Source organism: Lissotriton vulgaris, chromosome 8 (genome assembly GCF_964263255.1).
Source record: "Lissotriton vulgaris chromosome 8, aLisVul1.2, whole genome shotgun sequence".
Taxonomy (NCBI): Eukaryota; Metazoa; Chordata; class Amphibia; order Caudata; family Salamandridae; genus Lissotriton; species Lissotriton vulgaris.
Genome location: NC_141696.1, coordinates 1,419,735,512 through 1,419,753,668, shown reverse-complemented (window position 1 = coordinate 1,419,753,668; position 18,157 = coordinate 1,419,735,512). Strand labels below are relative to the sequence as shown.

The following is an 18,157-nucleotide window of genomic DNA, read 5'->3' as shown; positions in this document are numbered from 1 at the left end:
GGAAAAGGGTTAAGTCCCACACTTTCCTAGTAGCAATTACTTCTCTCAGAAGGGTTAGGGAACTACAAGCATTGACCATTCAAGAACCTTTTTTGCAAATGCATCATAACAAAGTAGTTCTTCGTACTAATCCTAAAGTCATGTCACCATTCCATCTAAATCAATCAGTTGAGCTGCCCATATTTTTCTCGCAGCCTCAAACAGTCTCAGAAAGAGCTCTACACACCTTAGATGTCAAAAGAGCACTGCTGTACTAGATCGAAAGGACACAAACTTTTCATAAAACAAAACAACTTTTTGTGTCTTTTTCACAGCCACATAAAGGCTACCCCATATCAAAATCAGGAATCGCCAGATGAATTGTTAAATGCATTCAAATATGTTACCAAAAAGCAAAACGTACGTTAACAATTCCTCCAAAAGCCCACTCAACAAGAAAGATAGGGGCTTCAATGGCATTCTTAGGGACCATTCCCTTAGATGACATATACAGAGCAGCTACATGGCTAACACCTTACACATTCACAAAGCATTACTGTGTAGATGTGCAAACTAAACTACGAGCCAATGTGGGCCATGCTGTTCTAAAAACACTGTTTCAAACAACTGCAACAGATACTGGTGGTCGCCGCTAAGTGTGGGTACTGCTATACAATCTATGCATAGTGTGTAATCTGCAGCTCATATGCCTCGGACGGAAAATGCTACTTACCAGTATGCATCTGTTCTTGGCATTTAGAGCTGCAGAGTTACACACGCCCACTTACCTTTATCTGTTCCAGTATTATCTTAATTAAATACAAATCACATGGACATCACTACCTCTTGTACAGCTCCATCACTACCCTAATGGCGAAAAACAATCTGGGGATGGAGCTGATGCCCCTGCGCAGTATCATCCAAAGGAGGAGTCGCCTATCCCGTGACTTCCAAAGACTTTTCTACAACAAAACAAACTGCAAACATCCGGGCCAAACACTAGGTGGCCATCTATGCATAGTGTGTAACTCTGCAGCTCTACATGCCAAGAACAGAGCATACTGGTAAGTAGCATTTTCCTTACCATGTTTGGTAAAATACCTCACCCTATTCCGACAAACACTTTATGGGCCTTCGTGTTTTAATTTATGATAACAGCTACTTAATGTAACAAAACCAGATCAATTATTCATAATGCCCTAGATATTCCAAATTTCTGTTTTCCCGATGATGCACTCATCAAGCTGGCTTAGGGTTGTCATACTTCTCCCATATCCTCTGATCCAACACAAGCTACAATTTTTCTGTTGCTTTACGGTGGCTTTGTTATATTATACCAACCTCTGTGCTTTAGTCTTCTCAAAAACATGTGTGTCCTGTAGCAAGGCAGCATGCAGAATAAGTTGTAATTTGCCATTTTGTATTAGATGTTTTCATGCCGAAGCAACATGAACAAGCACCTGCTGACCCATGGAGAAAAGAAGTACACCTGCGAGATTTGTGGCCGGAGGTTCTTCAGGGTGGACGTGTTAAGGGATCACATTCATCTGCACTTTAAGGTAGATCTTAAGTATCAGATGGTGCAACATGTGGTTGCAAATGATGGATTATCTCTGGTTTACAGTTGGCGATTTTCGTATGTGTGTTTAAAGTCTTTATCAGAAGAACAAGTTACTTAACTTCTGTAATGCCTTTTGTCATAGAGAGTCTATCTGTAGATTCCTCACTGATCCACCCTCCTCCCTGTTCTGTGGAATGGAGCCATATAATCTATTAATAAAATCCCAATCTAGAGATCTGCACTGTGATATATTCTGATTTCTGTGGGCTTCGTGTCTGACGGTGCAGAATGAGACACGAAAGAAATTGACGTCCACACACAGAGGTGGTGCAGATATAGTGGCCTTTACCTAACATCTTGGATGAGACAAACCAGGTGCAGAGCTGCATGACCTGAGTAAATGAAGGAGGAGGAGGAAATCCACTAAGTGACGAATCTGTGTTTATATAGCGTTTCTATCAGAAAAGGCATTACCGAAGGTAAGCAACTTGTTCTTTTGGGCGTACTATTTCCATATAATTTTTGGCCACTGGTAGAAGACACTTTCACTACAGATTTGGAATACGAATGAATAAAAACTACAGTGAAGAAGGATTTTTCTTCCAGATCTTTCACTCTTAGGTCCATAAATGTGTCCAGTAATTTGGCCTCAAATCAGTGCATATTGCGCAGTTTGGTAGAGAAGATGGTAGAGCTCTTGCAAGATGAGTAGATTTAAGCTGTGAATTAACTAATCAATACAGAAAAACGGTGGTCCTGGTTAATTTACAAATTGTATGTTAAATCCAGTATTTATAACAAAATAGTACCCACCATAGATTCATTCATCATACATAAAGAGCAATTGAAGTAATATACATTGAATCAAACGTGTGTTTAGTATGCATTTAATTGTGCATAGTTAGTATTGACGCATTTTTACTTTGCGAGCTATTGAGCTTGTATCCAAAACACATGAAGAACTAAAATGCAATTATATATTCATTACATTTACATGTGCTCTCAGAAGGAAGAAAAGGGAAGGTGTGCAAGTTGTGAGGGACCGGGTAAAGGTGGTGTGACTGGTTTAAGAACATCACGTAGAAATCAAGATGCCTTTACAATCGTTAGGTACATGGTTCCAAATATGCATCAAACATAGGTTAAAATTCATTAATTTCCTTGTGGCCTATGTTGTGCTTGAGTGGCGTAGTCTACGTTTCGACCCCCAAAGTACGCTGTAAGGGTGACTGTTGCCTCATGTTGGGGTCTTCATCAGGACTAAGAGTGGTGAGAGCCTATAAAGATAATAAGGGAATCAATCACCTCTATATTATGAAAAGAGTGGGTACATATATTACACTATATATTCGGTGAAAATTCATTAATTACATACATCTTCAAGACGGTAGTGGTCTTTACCGTCTGGGAATGGGCATGGTGGTGCTCCTGAGAAATCTGTTGGAAAAATTAATAAAGACTGAAATTCAGTCGCTAGCTAGCACACGCTGCTAGACAAGGAAAGCTCTGGCTAGAAAGGGGAACTTACTTATGGGACTGCTCCTAGCACGTATAAACGAGTTGCTCCAGGCTTGTGTCCTGTTATTCACAGATGCTGGGCGCGCTGTGTGGAAACATATTGAAAAAATAAAATAAATAAATAAATAACCCCACGGGGTGTAGGCTATCGTTTGTTTCATAGAAAAGAAAAAGCCGTTTGAATGCCTCGATAAATGCACAGAGCCGCTAAAATGGTAAAGGAGCTCCTTTACAATAAGATGGGTCATGCGCTACAAAACGCGCTAAGCAAAGATAAATAATCATCCCAAGAATGGTGTTCAGCTTAGACAAACGTGCACAGTCTATCGTGCAATTTGATGAGTAATCGCATATGCAAGTTAAGTGAATAAAGTAACGGAGTCGAGTGACATTGGAACATATTTTTTACGCGTGCCGCATGTGAGCCGATCTCTCGGTGTGACGGCTAGAAAGTGATCTAAAAATAATAGCGGGTGCACGCGAAGGCTTGAATCATCCTGGTCTGCTGGCAGCAAGACTTACTTTTATCCTGCCTTTCGTGGTCCGACCTCTTGGGTTCTGGATTCAAAGTGAACAACTCGCGGTGCAGCCGCTGGATGTTAGTCGGGTTGTGGGCTCGACTTCAAAGGACCAATCACTGTCAGGACGGGGCTTTAAACGCCGGCTTTTGCTGACGCATCTAGCGTGAGGAAGGGAATCTCTGTAAAGAGCGATTTGGCATGTGGGGGGATGTCTGTAAAGTGCCAATCTACCCAGGATGGAGAGTCGTATCATGGTGAATATCCATATTATTGGTAAATCATCAGGCTATATTATGACTACATTCACAATCGAACAGCATGTAGTGCATTATGGTGTGACTGCATTTCCAAATGAACATTGATGTTACATTATTCAAAAACAGGAAGGACAATCAACACAGTTCAAAGCTTTACATGAAGGTTGATAGTTATTGTTGGATGTCATTAAGGAAACAGTTATAGTCTCTCACTTCCCATTACATGGTGTAAGTCAATGTTAGTGTTACAGATTACCAATCAGTGCTATCGCAGTCTTTAGCAGCCACTAGAGTCTGTCTAAAAATATTCTGGTCGTATCAAGAGACCAAGTTTTACCAATTGTCTCAAACTAAATATATTCAATACAAATCTAGTGGTTTATTCAGAATGTCAAAATGGCCTATTTTAGCAAGATATCAATCTGGGTTTAGTCCGGCCATTTGGGCAAAATTGGCATCCATTTCATTGAGTCCATGGCTTACAGTTTTCAATAAATGCATCCATTTACATTCCCTGATGTTCATTATAGAGTTCACATTGCCCCCACGTGGTCCCAGAGTGATCTTTTCCAGGACTAACCATCTCAGTGATTCAGGAGTGTGGTTGTGTTCCTTGAAGTGTTCCACAAGTGGTGCTCCAACTGTAGAGCATCGGATTCTGCTGGAATGCTGAAAGATTCGGTTTTTTACTTTTTGTTTAGTCTGTCCGACGTACATCAAGTTGCAGGGGCATAGAATGGCGTAAATGACTCCACTGGTGTTGCAGTTTGTAAAAGATTTGAGATCTATAGTCAGTTCATTGTACACCAGTTGTTTAGTTTCCCAGCAAGTTGGACATGCTTTGCACGTTGTACATTTGAAGTGGCCCACTACATCGGGGAGGTTCCACATCCGTTGTAGAGTGGGTGCTGCAGGGCTTTCCAACATTGAGCGTACTACATGATCCTTTATGCTTTTCGCTTTTTTAAAGGCATGCATCGGAGGGTCCGGGCTGTCTAGAGTATCTGCGACAAGATTCCAGTGTTTGTTCACTATTTTGCGTATTGCATTACTCTTGGTACAGAATGTGGTCACACAGATCATACGTGATTTTGAAAGGTTCCGTGTCTTTGGTATTAAAAGGGAAGATCGATCTTGGTACCAAGCTCTCTTTCGTGATCTCTTTACCAGGCGTTGCGGATATCCTCTGTCCACCAAACGGGTGATTAGATCATCAGATTCTTTGAAAAAATCTTCTTTGCGGGAACAGTTCCTCCGTAAACGGAGGAATTGACCAAAAGGTAAATTGTCCCTCAGGGCCCTTGTGTGGTGACTAGTATACCTTAGAAGTGAATTCCGCTCAGATGGTTTTCTAAAGAGGGTGGTGTAGAGGTGGTCATTGTCCACTTTGATGGTGATGTCGAGGAAGTCAATAGATTCTGTGCTCATCGTCATGGTGAACTTGATATCCTCTGATTGAGTATTCAACCATGCTAAGAATGCATGTAGAGAGCCTTCATCCCCTGTCCAAATCATCAGGACATCATCGATGTATCGATGCCAGGTGGAGATCATGTCACGGTAAGGGTTGGTTGCTGCCAGTATGCATTCCTGTTCATATTCAGACATATAGATAATCGCCAGGTCCGGTGCAAATGCAGCCCCCATAGCGACTCCCTTGCTTTGAATGAAGAATTTGTTTTGAAAAATGAAGTAATTTTTGGTCATCGCAATTTCAAGTAGGTCCACTATGAATTCAGTGGGGACTGTGGCCGGTTGATCTCGTCTTTCAAGAACTCTCTTGATACAGTTTAATGCAGGTCTTTGGGGTATGCTGGTGTAAAGTGAAATGATATCCATTGTCACCAGGATTTGGTTGGTCTTATTGAAAGGTGTTTGGTCTATGAAATTGATGACTTGCATAGTATCTCTGAGGTACGTAGGGGTTGCCTCTGCCAGTGGCTTTAAGAAAACATCAACATATTTGCATAATGGTTCCAGGAGCGAACCGCATCCTGAAATGATAGGGCGTCCAGGTGGTTTCAGTGGGTTCTTATGGACTTTTGGGAGTACATAGATTGTCGGTGTCCTTGGCTGTTCCACATTGAGGTATAACAGTTCTTTGTTCGTAATAAAGCCCAACTCTAGGGCTTGTTTGGTCAGTGCTTGGATCTCCTTTCTGATTCCCGGGGTCGGGTCGCCCATCACTGGTCTGTAGCTGATGCCATCCATCAATTGGGAATGGATTTCCGACTTGTAATCCTCTGTGTTGAGCATGACAATGGAGCCCCCCTTATCCGCAGGTTTTATTACTATGGACTTGTTGTTCTTGAGGGATTCCAGTGCTATCTTTTCACCTGCTGTGATGTTGTATTTCACATATGACTTCTCTTTTAGTACTTTAAGTACATCCCTTAACACCACACTTTCATAAGTCAATATTTTGTGAGATACGGCGGCCATACTTGGCATGAATGTAGAGGGTGGTTTCAGATTGGTAAAGGCAGTCGTGATTGCTGTAGGTTTGTTGGTAAAAAAGTTTTTTAATCTGAGTTTTCTGAAGAATCCAGTTAATTCTGCTTGTAGATTGAATCGATTTGGATGCGATGTAGGTACAAATGATAGTCCCTTGCAAAGTATGTTTGATTCATTCTGCGTTAATGTGTAACTGGAAAGATTGATAATGGGGCTATTATTTTGACTGATCCTTGGCATTACCACCTGTAGGTCTTCCTCCTGGTGGTTCTCTCCCCGTGGTCCTCGGGTTGGAATCTCACCTGTTTGTTGGTCTGGCCTTGTTGCCTTCCACCATCCCAATTCTGCTGGTTCTGGCCTCTGTTCGAGCGTCCGCTCCATGCCCCTCTGCCTCTTCCTCTCGGTGGTCTCCATTGAGTATCTCCTAAAAAAGGCGATTGGGGTCCACTCATGTGTTGCTGGGGGGGTTGGTACCATTGGTCTTGCTGATTATAATTGCCACCTGATTGGTTGCCCTCGTTCTCACTGTCTCCACTGTATGATGAGTCAGAAAAGTTGGTGAATCGTCTGCCTCTGTATCCCCCACGTCCTCTGTTTTGAAAGCGGCCTTGGTTGTCCTGTCTGTAGTAGTCCGGTTGCAAGTAGGGATATGTCTTTTTTCGATCGTAGTATTGGATGTCCTTTGCAAGTTTCTCTAGTTTTTTTGTTTGAGTCTCCACATCAAAGTCTTTCAGGGTCTTATTTAGTTTCTCAAGGGTGTTTTTTGCATCCGCAAATGCTGAGTGGCTCTCGATCTCTGCTTTGAGGTCCTGGATTTCCTTGGTGAGTTGTTCTACTTGATCCTTAGCAGTTTCCACTCCCAGCACCATCCAGTGCCGGGAGCAGTTGTTGGCCACAAAGCTAAAACCCTCTTTAAATTTGGGATTATCAACGAATATAGCTGGTTCGTTTCTGACTTGTAACCCCGTTGGGATGATATTGGATCTGAGGTACCCTGTGAGCAAATGTCCATGTAGCTTGGTACGTACCAGTTTTTTCTCGAGACGTTCAAGTTTATTTATCTTTTCATTAAGTGAATAGTCTACACTAGCGCTGTTGGTTGTCAGGAAGGCAGTCCCTGTATCCTCCCCAATCAGGTTTTTTATATAATCTTCAGTATAAGACAGGGTCTCAAGTTCCATGCTGATGCCCCCTGGTTATACCCAAAACAGATCTAATCTAAAAATGATCTATTATATTCAGAAGAAAAGAACCCTCGCAAGACTGCTCTTGCTCAGAGAGTGGGAGTAAAGAAGGGGTAGGCCCTAAAAACTCCAGGACCGGGGTCCAATAGTCAATACAGAAAAACGGTGGTCCTGGTTAATTTACAAATTGTATGTTAAATCCAGTATTTATAACAAAATAGTACCCACCATAGATTCATTCATCATACATAAAGAGCAATTGAAGTAATATACATTGAATCAAACGTGTGTTTAGTATGCATTTAATTGTGCATAGTTAGTATTGACGCATTTTTACTTTGCGAGCTATTGAGCTTGTATCCAAAACACATGAAGAACTAAAATGCAATTATATATTCATTACATTTACATGTGCTCTCAGAAGGAAGAAAAGGGAAGGTGTGCAAGTTGTGAGGGACCGGGTAAAGGTGGTGTGACTGGTTTAAGAACATCACGTAGAAATCAAGATGCCTTTACAATCGTTAGGTACATGGTTCCAAATATGCATCAAACATAGGTTAAAATTCATTAATTTCCTTGTGGCCTATGTTGTGCTTGAGTGGCGTAGTCTACGTTTCGACCCCCAAAGTACGCTGTAAGGGTGACTGTTGCCTCATGTTGGGGTCTTCATCAGGACTAAGAGTGGTGAGAGCCTATAAAGATAATAAGGGAATCAATCACCTCTATATTATGAAAAGAGTGGGTACATATATTACACTATATATTCGGTGAAAATTCATTAATTACATACATCTTCAAGACGGTAGTGGTCTTTACCGTCTGGGAATGGGCATGGTGGTGCTCCTGAGAAATCTGTTGGAAAAATTAATAAAGACTGAAATTCAGTCGCTAGCTAGCACACGCTGCTAGACAAGGAAAGCTCTGGCTAGAAAGGGGAACTTACTTATGGGACTGCTCCTAGCACGTATAAACGAGTTGCTCCAGGCTTGTGTCCTGTTATTCACAGATGCTGGGCGCGCTGTGTGGAAACATATTGAAAAAATAAAATAAATAAATAAATAACCCCACGGGGTGTAGGCTATCGTTTGTTTCATAGAAAAGAAAAAGCCGTTTGAATGCCTCGATAAATGCACAGAGCCGCTAAAATGGTAAAGGAGCTCCTTTACAATAAGATGGGTCATGCGCTACAAAACGCGCTAAGCAAAGATAAATAATCATCCCAAGAATGGTGTTCAGCTTAGACAAACGTGCACAGTCTATCGTGCAATTTGATGAGTAATCGCATATGCAAGTTAAGTGAATAAAGTAACGGAGTCGAGTGACATTGGAACATATTTTTTACGCGTGCCGCATGTGAGCCGATCTCTCGGTGTGACGGCTAGAAAGTGATCTAAAAATAATAGCGGGTGCACGCGAAGGCTTGAATCATCCTGGTCTGCTGGCAGCAAGACTTACTTTTATCCTGCCTTTCGTGGTCCGACCTCTTGGGTTCTGGATTCAAAGTGAACAACTCGCGGTGCAGCCGCTGGATGTTAGTCGGGTTGTGGGCTCGACTTCAAAGGACCAATCACTGTCAGGACGGGGCTTTAAACGCCGGCTTTTGCTGACGCATCTAGCGTGAGGAAGGGAATCTCTGTAAAGAGCGATTTGGCATGTGGGGGGATGTCTGTAAAGTGCCAATCTACCCAGGATGGAGAGTCGTATCATGGTGAATATCCATATTATTGGTAAATCATCAGGCTATATTATGACTACATTCACAATCGAACAGCATGTAGTGCATTATGGTGTGACTGCATTTCCAAATGAACATTGATGTTACATTATTCAAAAACAGGAAGGACAATCAACACAGTTCAAAGCTTTACATGAAGGTTGATAGTTATTGTTGGATGTCATTAAGGAAACAGTTATAGTCTCTCACTTCCCATTACATGGTGTAAGTCAATGTTAGTGTTACAGATTACCAATCAGTGCTATCGCAGTCTTTAGCAGCCACTAGAGTCTGTCTAAAAATATTCTGGTCGTATCAAGAGACCAAGTTTTACCAATTGTCTCAAACTAAATATATTCAATACAAATCTAGTGGTTTATTCAGAATGTCAAAATGGCCTATTTTAGCAAGATATCAATCTGGGTTTAGTCCGGCCATTTGGGCAAAATTGGCATCCATTTCATTGAGTCCATGGCTTACAGTTTTCAATAAATGCATCCATTTACATTCCCTGATGTTCATTATAGAGTTCACATTGCCCCCACGTGGTCCCAGAGTGATCTTTTCCAGGACTAACCATCTCAGTGATTCAGGAGTGTGGTTGTGTTCCTTGAAGTGTTCCACAAGTGGTGCTCCAACTGTAGAGCATCGGATTCTGCTGGAATGCTGAAAGATTCGGTTTTTTACTTTTTGTTTAGTCTGTCCGACATATCCCTACTTGCAACCGGACTACTACAGACAGGACAACCAAGGCCGCTTTCAAAACAGAGGACGTGGGGGATACAGAGGCAGACGATTCACCAACTTTTCTGACTCATCATACAGTGGAGACAGTGAGAACGAGGGCAACCAATCAGGTGGCAATTATAATCAGCAAGACCAATGGTACCAACCCCCCCAGCAACACATGAGTGGACCCCAATCGCCTTTTTTAGGAGATACTCAATGGAGACCACCGAGAGGAAGAGGCAGAGGGGCATGGAGCGGACGCTCGAACAGAGGCCAGAACCAGCAGAATTGGGATGGTGGAAGGCAACAAGGCCAGACCAACAAACAGGTGAGATTCCAACCCGAGGACCACGGGGAGAGAACCACCAGGAGGAAGACCTACAGGTGGTAATGCCAAGGATCAGTCAAAATAATAGCCCCATTATCAATCTTTCCAGTTACACATTAACGCAGAATGAATCAAACATACTTTGCAAGGGACTATCATTTGTACCTACATCGCATCCAAATCGATTCAATCTACAAGCAGAATTAACTGGATTCTTCAGAAAACTCAGATTAAAAAACTTTTTTACCAACAAACCTACAGCAATCACGACTGCCTTTACCAATCTGAAACCACCCTCTACATTCATGCCAAGTATGGCCGCCGTATCTCACAAAATATTGACTTATGAAAGTGTGGTGTTAAGGGATGTACTTAAAGTACTAAAAGAGAAGTCATATGTGAAATACAACATCACAGCAGGTGAAAAGATAGCACTGGAATCCCTCAAGAACAACAAGTCCATAGTAATAAAACCTGCGGATAAGGGGGGCTCCATTGTCATGCTCAACACAGAGGATTACAAGTCGGAAATCCATTCCCAATTGATGGATGGCATCAGCTACAGACCAGTGATGGGCGACCCGACCCCGGGAATCAGAAAGGAGATCCAAGCACTGACCAAACAAGCCCTAGAGTTGGGCTTTATTACGAACAAAGAACTGTTATACCTCAATGTGGAACAGCCAAGGACACCGACAATCTATGTACTCCCAAAAGTCCATAAGAACCCACTGAAACCACCTGGACGCCCTATCATTTCAGGATGCGGTTCGCTCCTGGAACCATTATGCAAATATGTTGATGTTTTCTTAAAGCCACTGGCAGAGGCAACCCCTACGTACCTCAGAGATACTATGCAAGTCATCAATTTCATAGACCAAACACCTTTCAATAAGACCAACCAAATCCTGGTGACAATGGATATCATTTCACTTTACACCAGCATACCCCAAAGACCTGCATTAAACTGTATCAAGAGAGTTCTTGAAAGACGAGATCAACCGGCCACAGTCCCCACTGAATTCATAGTGGACCTACTTGAAATTGCGATGACCAAAAATTACTTCATTTTTCAAAACAAATTCTTCATTCAAAGCAAGGGAGTCGCTATGGGGGCTGCATTTGCACCGGACCTGGCGATTATCTATATGTCTGAATATGAACAGGAATGCATACTGGCAGCAACCAACCCTTACCGTGACATGATCTCCACCTGGCATCGATACATCGATGATGTCCTGATGATTTGGACAGGGGATGAAGGCTCTCTACATGCATTCTTAGCATGGTTGAATACTCAATCAGAGGATATCAAGTTCACCATGACGATGAGCACAGAATCTATTGACTTCCTCGACATCACCATCAAAGTGGACAATGACCACCTCTACACCACCCTCTTTAGAAAACCATCTGAGCGGAATTCACTTCTAAGGTATACTAGTCACCACACAAGGGCCCTGAGGGACAATTTACCTTTTGGTCAATTCCTCCGTTTACGGAGGAACTGTTCCCGCAAAGAAGATTTTTTCAAAGAATCTGATGATCTAATCACCCGTTTGGTGGACAGAGGATATCCGCAACGCCTGGTAAAGAGATCACGAAAGAGAGCTTGGTACCAAGATCGATCTTCCCTTTTAATACCAAAGACACGGAACCTTTCAAAATCACGTATGATCTGTGTGACCACATTCTGTACCAAGAGTAATGCAATACGCAAAATAGTGAACAAACACTGGAATCTTGTCGCAGATACTCTAGACAGCCCGGACCCTCCGATGCATGCCTTTAAAAAAGCGAAAAGCATAAAGGATCATGTAGTACGCTCAATGTTGGAAAGCCCTGCAGCACCCACTCTACAACGGATGTGGAACCTCCCCGATGTAGTGGGCCACTTCAAATGTACAACGTGCAAAGCATGTCCAACTTGCTGGGAAACTAAACAACTGGTGTACAATGAACTGACTATAGATCTCAAATCTTTTACAAACTGCAACACCAGTGGAGTCATTTACGCCATTCTATGCCCCTGCAACTTGATGTACGTCGGACAGACTAAACAAAAAGTAAAAAACCGAATCTTTCAGCATTCCAGCAGAATCCGATGCTCTACAGTTGGAGCACCACTTGTGGAACACTTCAAGGAACACAACCACACTCCTGAATCACTGAGATGGTTAGTCCTGGAAAAGATCACTCTGGGACCACGTGGGGGCAATGTGAACTCTATAATGAACATCAGGGAATGTAAATGGATGCATTTATTGAAAACTGTAAGCCATGGACTCAATGAAATGGATGCCAATTTTGCCCAAATGGCCGGACTAAACCCAGATTGATATCTTGCTAAAATAGGCCATTTTGACATTCTGAATAAACCACTAGATTTGTATTGAATATATTTAGTTTGAGACAATTGGTAAAACTTGGTCTCTTGATACGACCAGAATATTTTTAGACAGACTCTAGTGGCTGCTAAAGACTGCGATAGCACTGATTGGTAATCTGTAACACTAACATTGACTTACACCATGTAATGGGAAGTGAGAGACTATAACTGTTTCCTTAATGACATCCAACAATAACTATCAACCTTCATGTAAAGCTTTGAACTGTGTTGATTGTCCTTCCTGTTTTTGAATAATGTAACATCAATGTTCATTTGGAAATGCAGTCACACCATAATGCACTACATGCTGTTCGATTGTGAATGTAGTCATAATATAGCCTGATGATTTACCAATAATATGGATATTCACCATGATACGACTCTCCATCCTGGGTAGATTGGCACTTTACAGACATCCCCCCACATGCCAAATCGCTCTTTACAGAGATTCCCTTCCTCACGCTAGATGCGTCAGCAAAAGCCGGCGTTTAAAGCCCCGTCCTGACAGTGATTGGTCCTTTGAAGTCGAGCCCACAACCCGACTAACATCCAGCGGCTGCACCGCGAGTTGTTCACTTTGAATCCAGAACCCAAGAGGTCGGACCACGAAAGGCAGGATAAAAGTAAGTCTTGCTGCCAGCAGACCAGGATGATTCAAGCCTTCGCGTGCACCCGCTATTATTTTTAGATCACTTTCTAGCCGTCACACCGAGAGATCGGCTCACATGCGGCACGCGTAAAAAATATGTTCCAATGTCACTCGACTCCGTTACTTTATTCACTTAACTTGCATATGCGATTACTCATCAAATTGCACGATAGACTGTGCACGTTTGTCTAAGCTGAACACCATTCTTGGGATGATTATTTATCTTTGCTTAGCGCGTTTTGTAGCGCATGACCCATCTTATTGTAAAGGAGCTCCTTTACCATTTTAGCGGCTCTGTGCATTTATCGAGGCATTCAAACGGCTTTTTCTTTTCTATGAAACAAACGATAGCCTACACCCCGTGGGGTTATTTATTTATTTATTTTATTTTTTCAATATGTTTCCACACAGCGCGCCCAGCATCTGTGAATAACAGGACACAAGCCTGGAGCAACTCGTTTATACGTGCTAGGAGCAGTCCCATAAGTAAGTTCCCCTTTCTAGCCAGAGCTTTCCTTGTCTAGCAGCGTGTGCTAGCTAGCGACTGAATTTCAGTCTTTATTAATTTTTCCAACAGATTTCTCAGGAGCACCACCATGCCCATTCCCAGACGGTAAAGACCACTACCGTCTTGAAGATGTATGTAATTAATGAATTTTCACCGAATATATAGTGTAATATATGTACCCACTCTTTTCATAATATAGAGGTGATTGATTCCCTTATTATCTTTATAGGCTCTCACCACTCTTAGTCCTGATGAAGACCCCAACATGAGGCAACAGTCACCCTTACAGCGTACTTTGGGGGTCGAAACGTAGACTACGCCACTCAAGCACAACATAGGCCACAAGGAAATTAATGAATTTTAACCTATGTTTGATGCATATTTGGAACCATGTACCTAACGATTGTAAAGGCATCTTGATTTCTACGTGATGTTCTTAAACCAGTCACACCACCTTTACCCGGTCCCTCACAACTTGCACACCTTCCCTTTTCTTCCTTCTGAGAGCACATGTAAATGTAATGAATATATAATTGCATTTTAGTTCTTCATGTGTTTTGGATACAAGCTCAATAGCTCGCAAAGTAAAAATGCGTCAATACTAACTATGCACAATTAAATGCATACTAAACACACGTTTGATTCAATGTATATTACTTCAATTGCTCTTTATGTATGATGAATGAATCTATGGTGGGTACTATTTTGTTATAAATACTGGATTTAACATACAATTTGTAAATTAACCAGGACCACCGTTTTTCTGTATTGACTATTGGACCCCGGTCCTGGAGTTTTTAGGGCCTACCCCGTGAATTAACTAATAGCATGCCATTGTCCACGCACATCATACAAGATGGACTTCATTCAGATGGTTCTAATTGGGGTTTCATTATCTATTTAGCAACCGGGCATCATTCTGGCCCAAGATGTGTCTTATCTTTGGATGTGTGGTCCAAGGTTTTGAACATTCCATTAAATGGGCAGACTGCCCAATCTTTCAGACTGTTAGCTAAATAAGAGCAATGTTTTACTTTAAAATAGATTAAAAGGTGAATTTGGCAAATATACATAAGTTCTGAGGCAGCACTAACTGAGAAAGCCATCTAGGGATACAAGTCATAGAAAAAGCAGCAGGTCTTACTTTAGGTGCAGGTGTGTCTGAAGCTCGGAGGAAGCTGCTTTGATATATTATTTCCTGAACTGTGAGAAACTGACCTCTGACACTGTGCCTTGCAGATGGTGCAAATGTGATACATTCTTCTATTTAAGAGTTTTCAGTTAAACATCCCTCAGAATAGAAGTTTCCAAAGAAGAGCCTTTAGCAAACATCTTGCTGATGATTTTGAAAACAGGCCATTAAAGACATTCTGTAGTAAGTAGGATATAGGGATTTGCTCAAATATTTTTTCATACCAAAAGAGCAATGGAAATGCAAGCTCTAATTTTAGATCATTGGCTCTCAACAAGTAAGTGAAAAGAGAGTTCACTATGGTCTTTCTGGCACAAAAGCTTGAGAAATTGAGAAAGGATGAGCCTACATATAATAGCATGAACTTGTAATTCCAAATGCTGCCCTTCAGCTTAATGGAAGCAGCTGTTTGGTGATAGGGGCTTTCTATCTTCATTTGTGGCAGTTGCATGTGTAGTGTGTGTCAGTGGAGAAATGTATTGAAAGGGCACTGAAATGTCCAACAGGAGGCAATTAGGGTGTGAGGATTTTGCTGGGAGATTAGCAGACTTACAGGCAGAGGACCATAACAGGAGAGAGCAGCATTAGGCAGATACATTGGACAGTAGTGCTAGCAAAGGTTTTGTTTTTGGTAAAGACTCGGCTCCTGATGTACAAGGTACTGGCTTAAAAGTCAGCTTTTTATTCTCTTTTTAATGGGTAGGGCCTGAAGCATGAACCAAGCAAGGATCTGCTGTAATCCTAGTTCAAAGTCTTCTCCCAGTCAGCTAGAAAAGTATTTCCATTTTCTTTGTTTCTTGTATTTAAGTGCTTATGGGGCCCAAAGTCAGCTCAGTTCCAGAGGAGCCTGTAGCTCAGTCAGACTGGTTTTAGGGTTTTGTTAATCCAAATAACACACAGCCCTATTGTAAGGTGACAGCCAACAACACATGAAGGGGAATCGGAGTAGATTTCTTCTCAGTAGCGGAAACCTACAGCGAACAAAGGGGGAGGATGGGAAATCTCCCATACAAAAAATTGGATTGGTTTCAGGGAGGGGCCCTTCGAAATGGGATATGCATGCTGTTGTACGCACCATGCACAGCCTGCAGGAAGACCACCATCTGGTGCACCTAGGCAAATGGTGTCCCAGAAAGATACCACCACTTACTGTTGCAATAATTCACCTGCAACACGCACACATTACCTATGCCTGTCCCAGAGATGAGGCTTGGCATGTAACACCCAGTTATGGGGGTTTCAGGAGACCTCGAACAGGGTGAGCCAGTAGGCAGTCTTCTCCTAGTGGTACAGTTGAAAAGGCCTGTACCACATCCATCAGTTATTCTTTCGCTTGGGATGGAGCTAAACTACACTAACTCAGGTTGGGGTTCCATTTCGGGTGAACATCCACTTCCACTCCACATCAGTGGAGCTAAGCTGGTAAACTGCTGTTGTGGAATTCTCTAGACGGCAGGCCAAATTAATACAGGGCATGATTGCTCAGCTTTTCGAAACCATGCAGTGGACCATTTGCCCAATAGTGCTTTACCTCCCCTCAATCCCTGTTTTTACCTATCCTAATATAGTACAATATTTGGTTGGTGCTGCATTATAGTGCATTTAGCTATCATTTGCTTACACAGCCTTTCCTGCAGGGTATTGCTCTGCTGAATGGCCTGTAAAAGTAGTTTTGTGTGAAGTATTTGATATGTATTTGTCTAAAAGGTGAAAAAGCGGCTATTGGCTTTTACTGACTTGTTTATTTTCCTCCGTTCAGGATATCGCTCTAATGGATGATCACCAGAGGGATGATTTCCTGAGTAAGATAGGGATCTCCTCGGATGAAAACGATGAGAATTCAGACGGGGGTGCAGATGTTGAGCTGCACAAGTATAGCTGCAAAAGATGCCAGGTAGCTTGAAACGTCATACTTAATTATGCTTTCAATATAATGAACATGGGTGGAGCGGAGTCTCTGTTGCAAGCTGGTGCAGAGAGGTAATATCAAAACCTGACCTATTCATCTGAACCATGACACTCTGTGGACTGGTCTGACAATTGCGCATGTCCGAAATGTCCTGTCTAATTGCAAGTGCGGTTCTTGCAAATCCCTTCTTTGGTTGGTATCCGCAAAGCATTTTCACATCTTACTTCCATGTAGAATTCATTTTAATCAAGCTTTAAAATGGGTCCTGCAATCCATAGCTATTCCCTTTGGTTTACAAAGTTTGTTACATCCCTTGGCAAAATCTAGCCTGTAGCATTTATGAAAATTCATACAGGACTCCAGTTTTCACTTGGTTTTCAGGGTTCTAATTAATAGTGAACATTTTTGGGAGCTTGGCAATGACAATTGGAGAGCAAGGCAGAGAACAAATTAATGATTAATAAATAATGGCCGAGTCTGGGGTTGTCAAATTATTGTTTTATTTTTAACGAAGATGCATTACCTTTCCCATCCATATACCAACTAATGATAACAATGGTTACTTTCCACTGCATCTTTTTGTTACCTTGTGCAGCATCTACCCAATAGCCACTCAACCCTCATAGACATAGCATGTCTAATTTTCTCCCAACGGCCCTTGCTTATTTTTTGCTCCTCTTCAATTACCCCTACATTACCATGGCACAAACTGTCTATTAATGTCTTCTACAATCATCCTTGTATGGATATGTCTCAATTATTTATGTTTCCTGTGTTGTGCCCATGTTTCTTAAAGCTCCTCCAGGACAGAAGCTCAACGGTGTCGCTCGATGAGTTCAATTCGGAGCCTTACGTGCTGCCTTGTGGTGTTCCGCAGGGTAGTTTGTTGAGTCCACTGTTGTTCAATGTCTATGTCACTGAATTTGCTTTGTTGATCAGAGATTATGGATTCTCATTAACATCATATGCAGATGACTCTCAGATTGTGGTTGCAGCCCATAAAAAACAGAGCTTCCCCGGCTGTGCAATTCCACAACTGCATGGCCGCCATTAACATCTGGATGAGTAGTCACTGCCTTAAACTTAATTCTGAGAAGACGGAAGTGCTGATTTTCGGCAATTTAAAACCTTCCTGGAGTAGTCTTTGGTGGCCTGCAGAAATGGTCTCGCCGCCCATTCCAACGGCAAAGACAAGAAACTTGGGCAATTTGATTGATAATAGATTGACGTTCATGCAACAATCCAATGCCATTGTGTCTGCGTCG

General features: G+C 42.1%; 1 protein-coding gene across 3 annotated transcripts in view; it reads left to right on the top strand.

The window, feature by feature from the left end:
* PRDM15 (PR/SET domain 15) overlaps window positions 1-18,157 on the top strand; it is a 502,608-nt gene that overhangs the window by 304,409 nt on the left and 180,042 nt on the right. For all 3 annotated transcript variants that reach the window (XM_086935443.1, XM_086935442.1, XM_086935441.1), the window contains 2 exons: window positions 1,407-1,538; window positions 16,743-16,877. In XM_086935443.1, coding sequence (XP_086791569.1) covers window positions 1,407-1,538; window positions 16,743-16,877 — 267 coding nt within the window. The remainder of the gene's footprint in view (window positions 1-1,406; window positions 1,539-16,742; window positions 16,878-18,157) is intronic.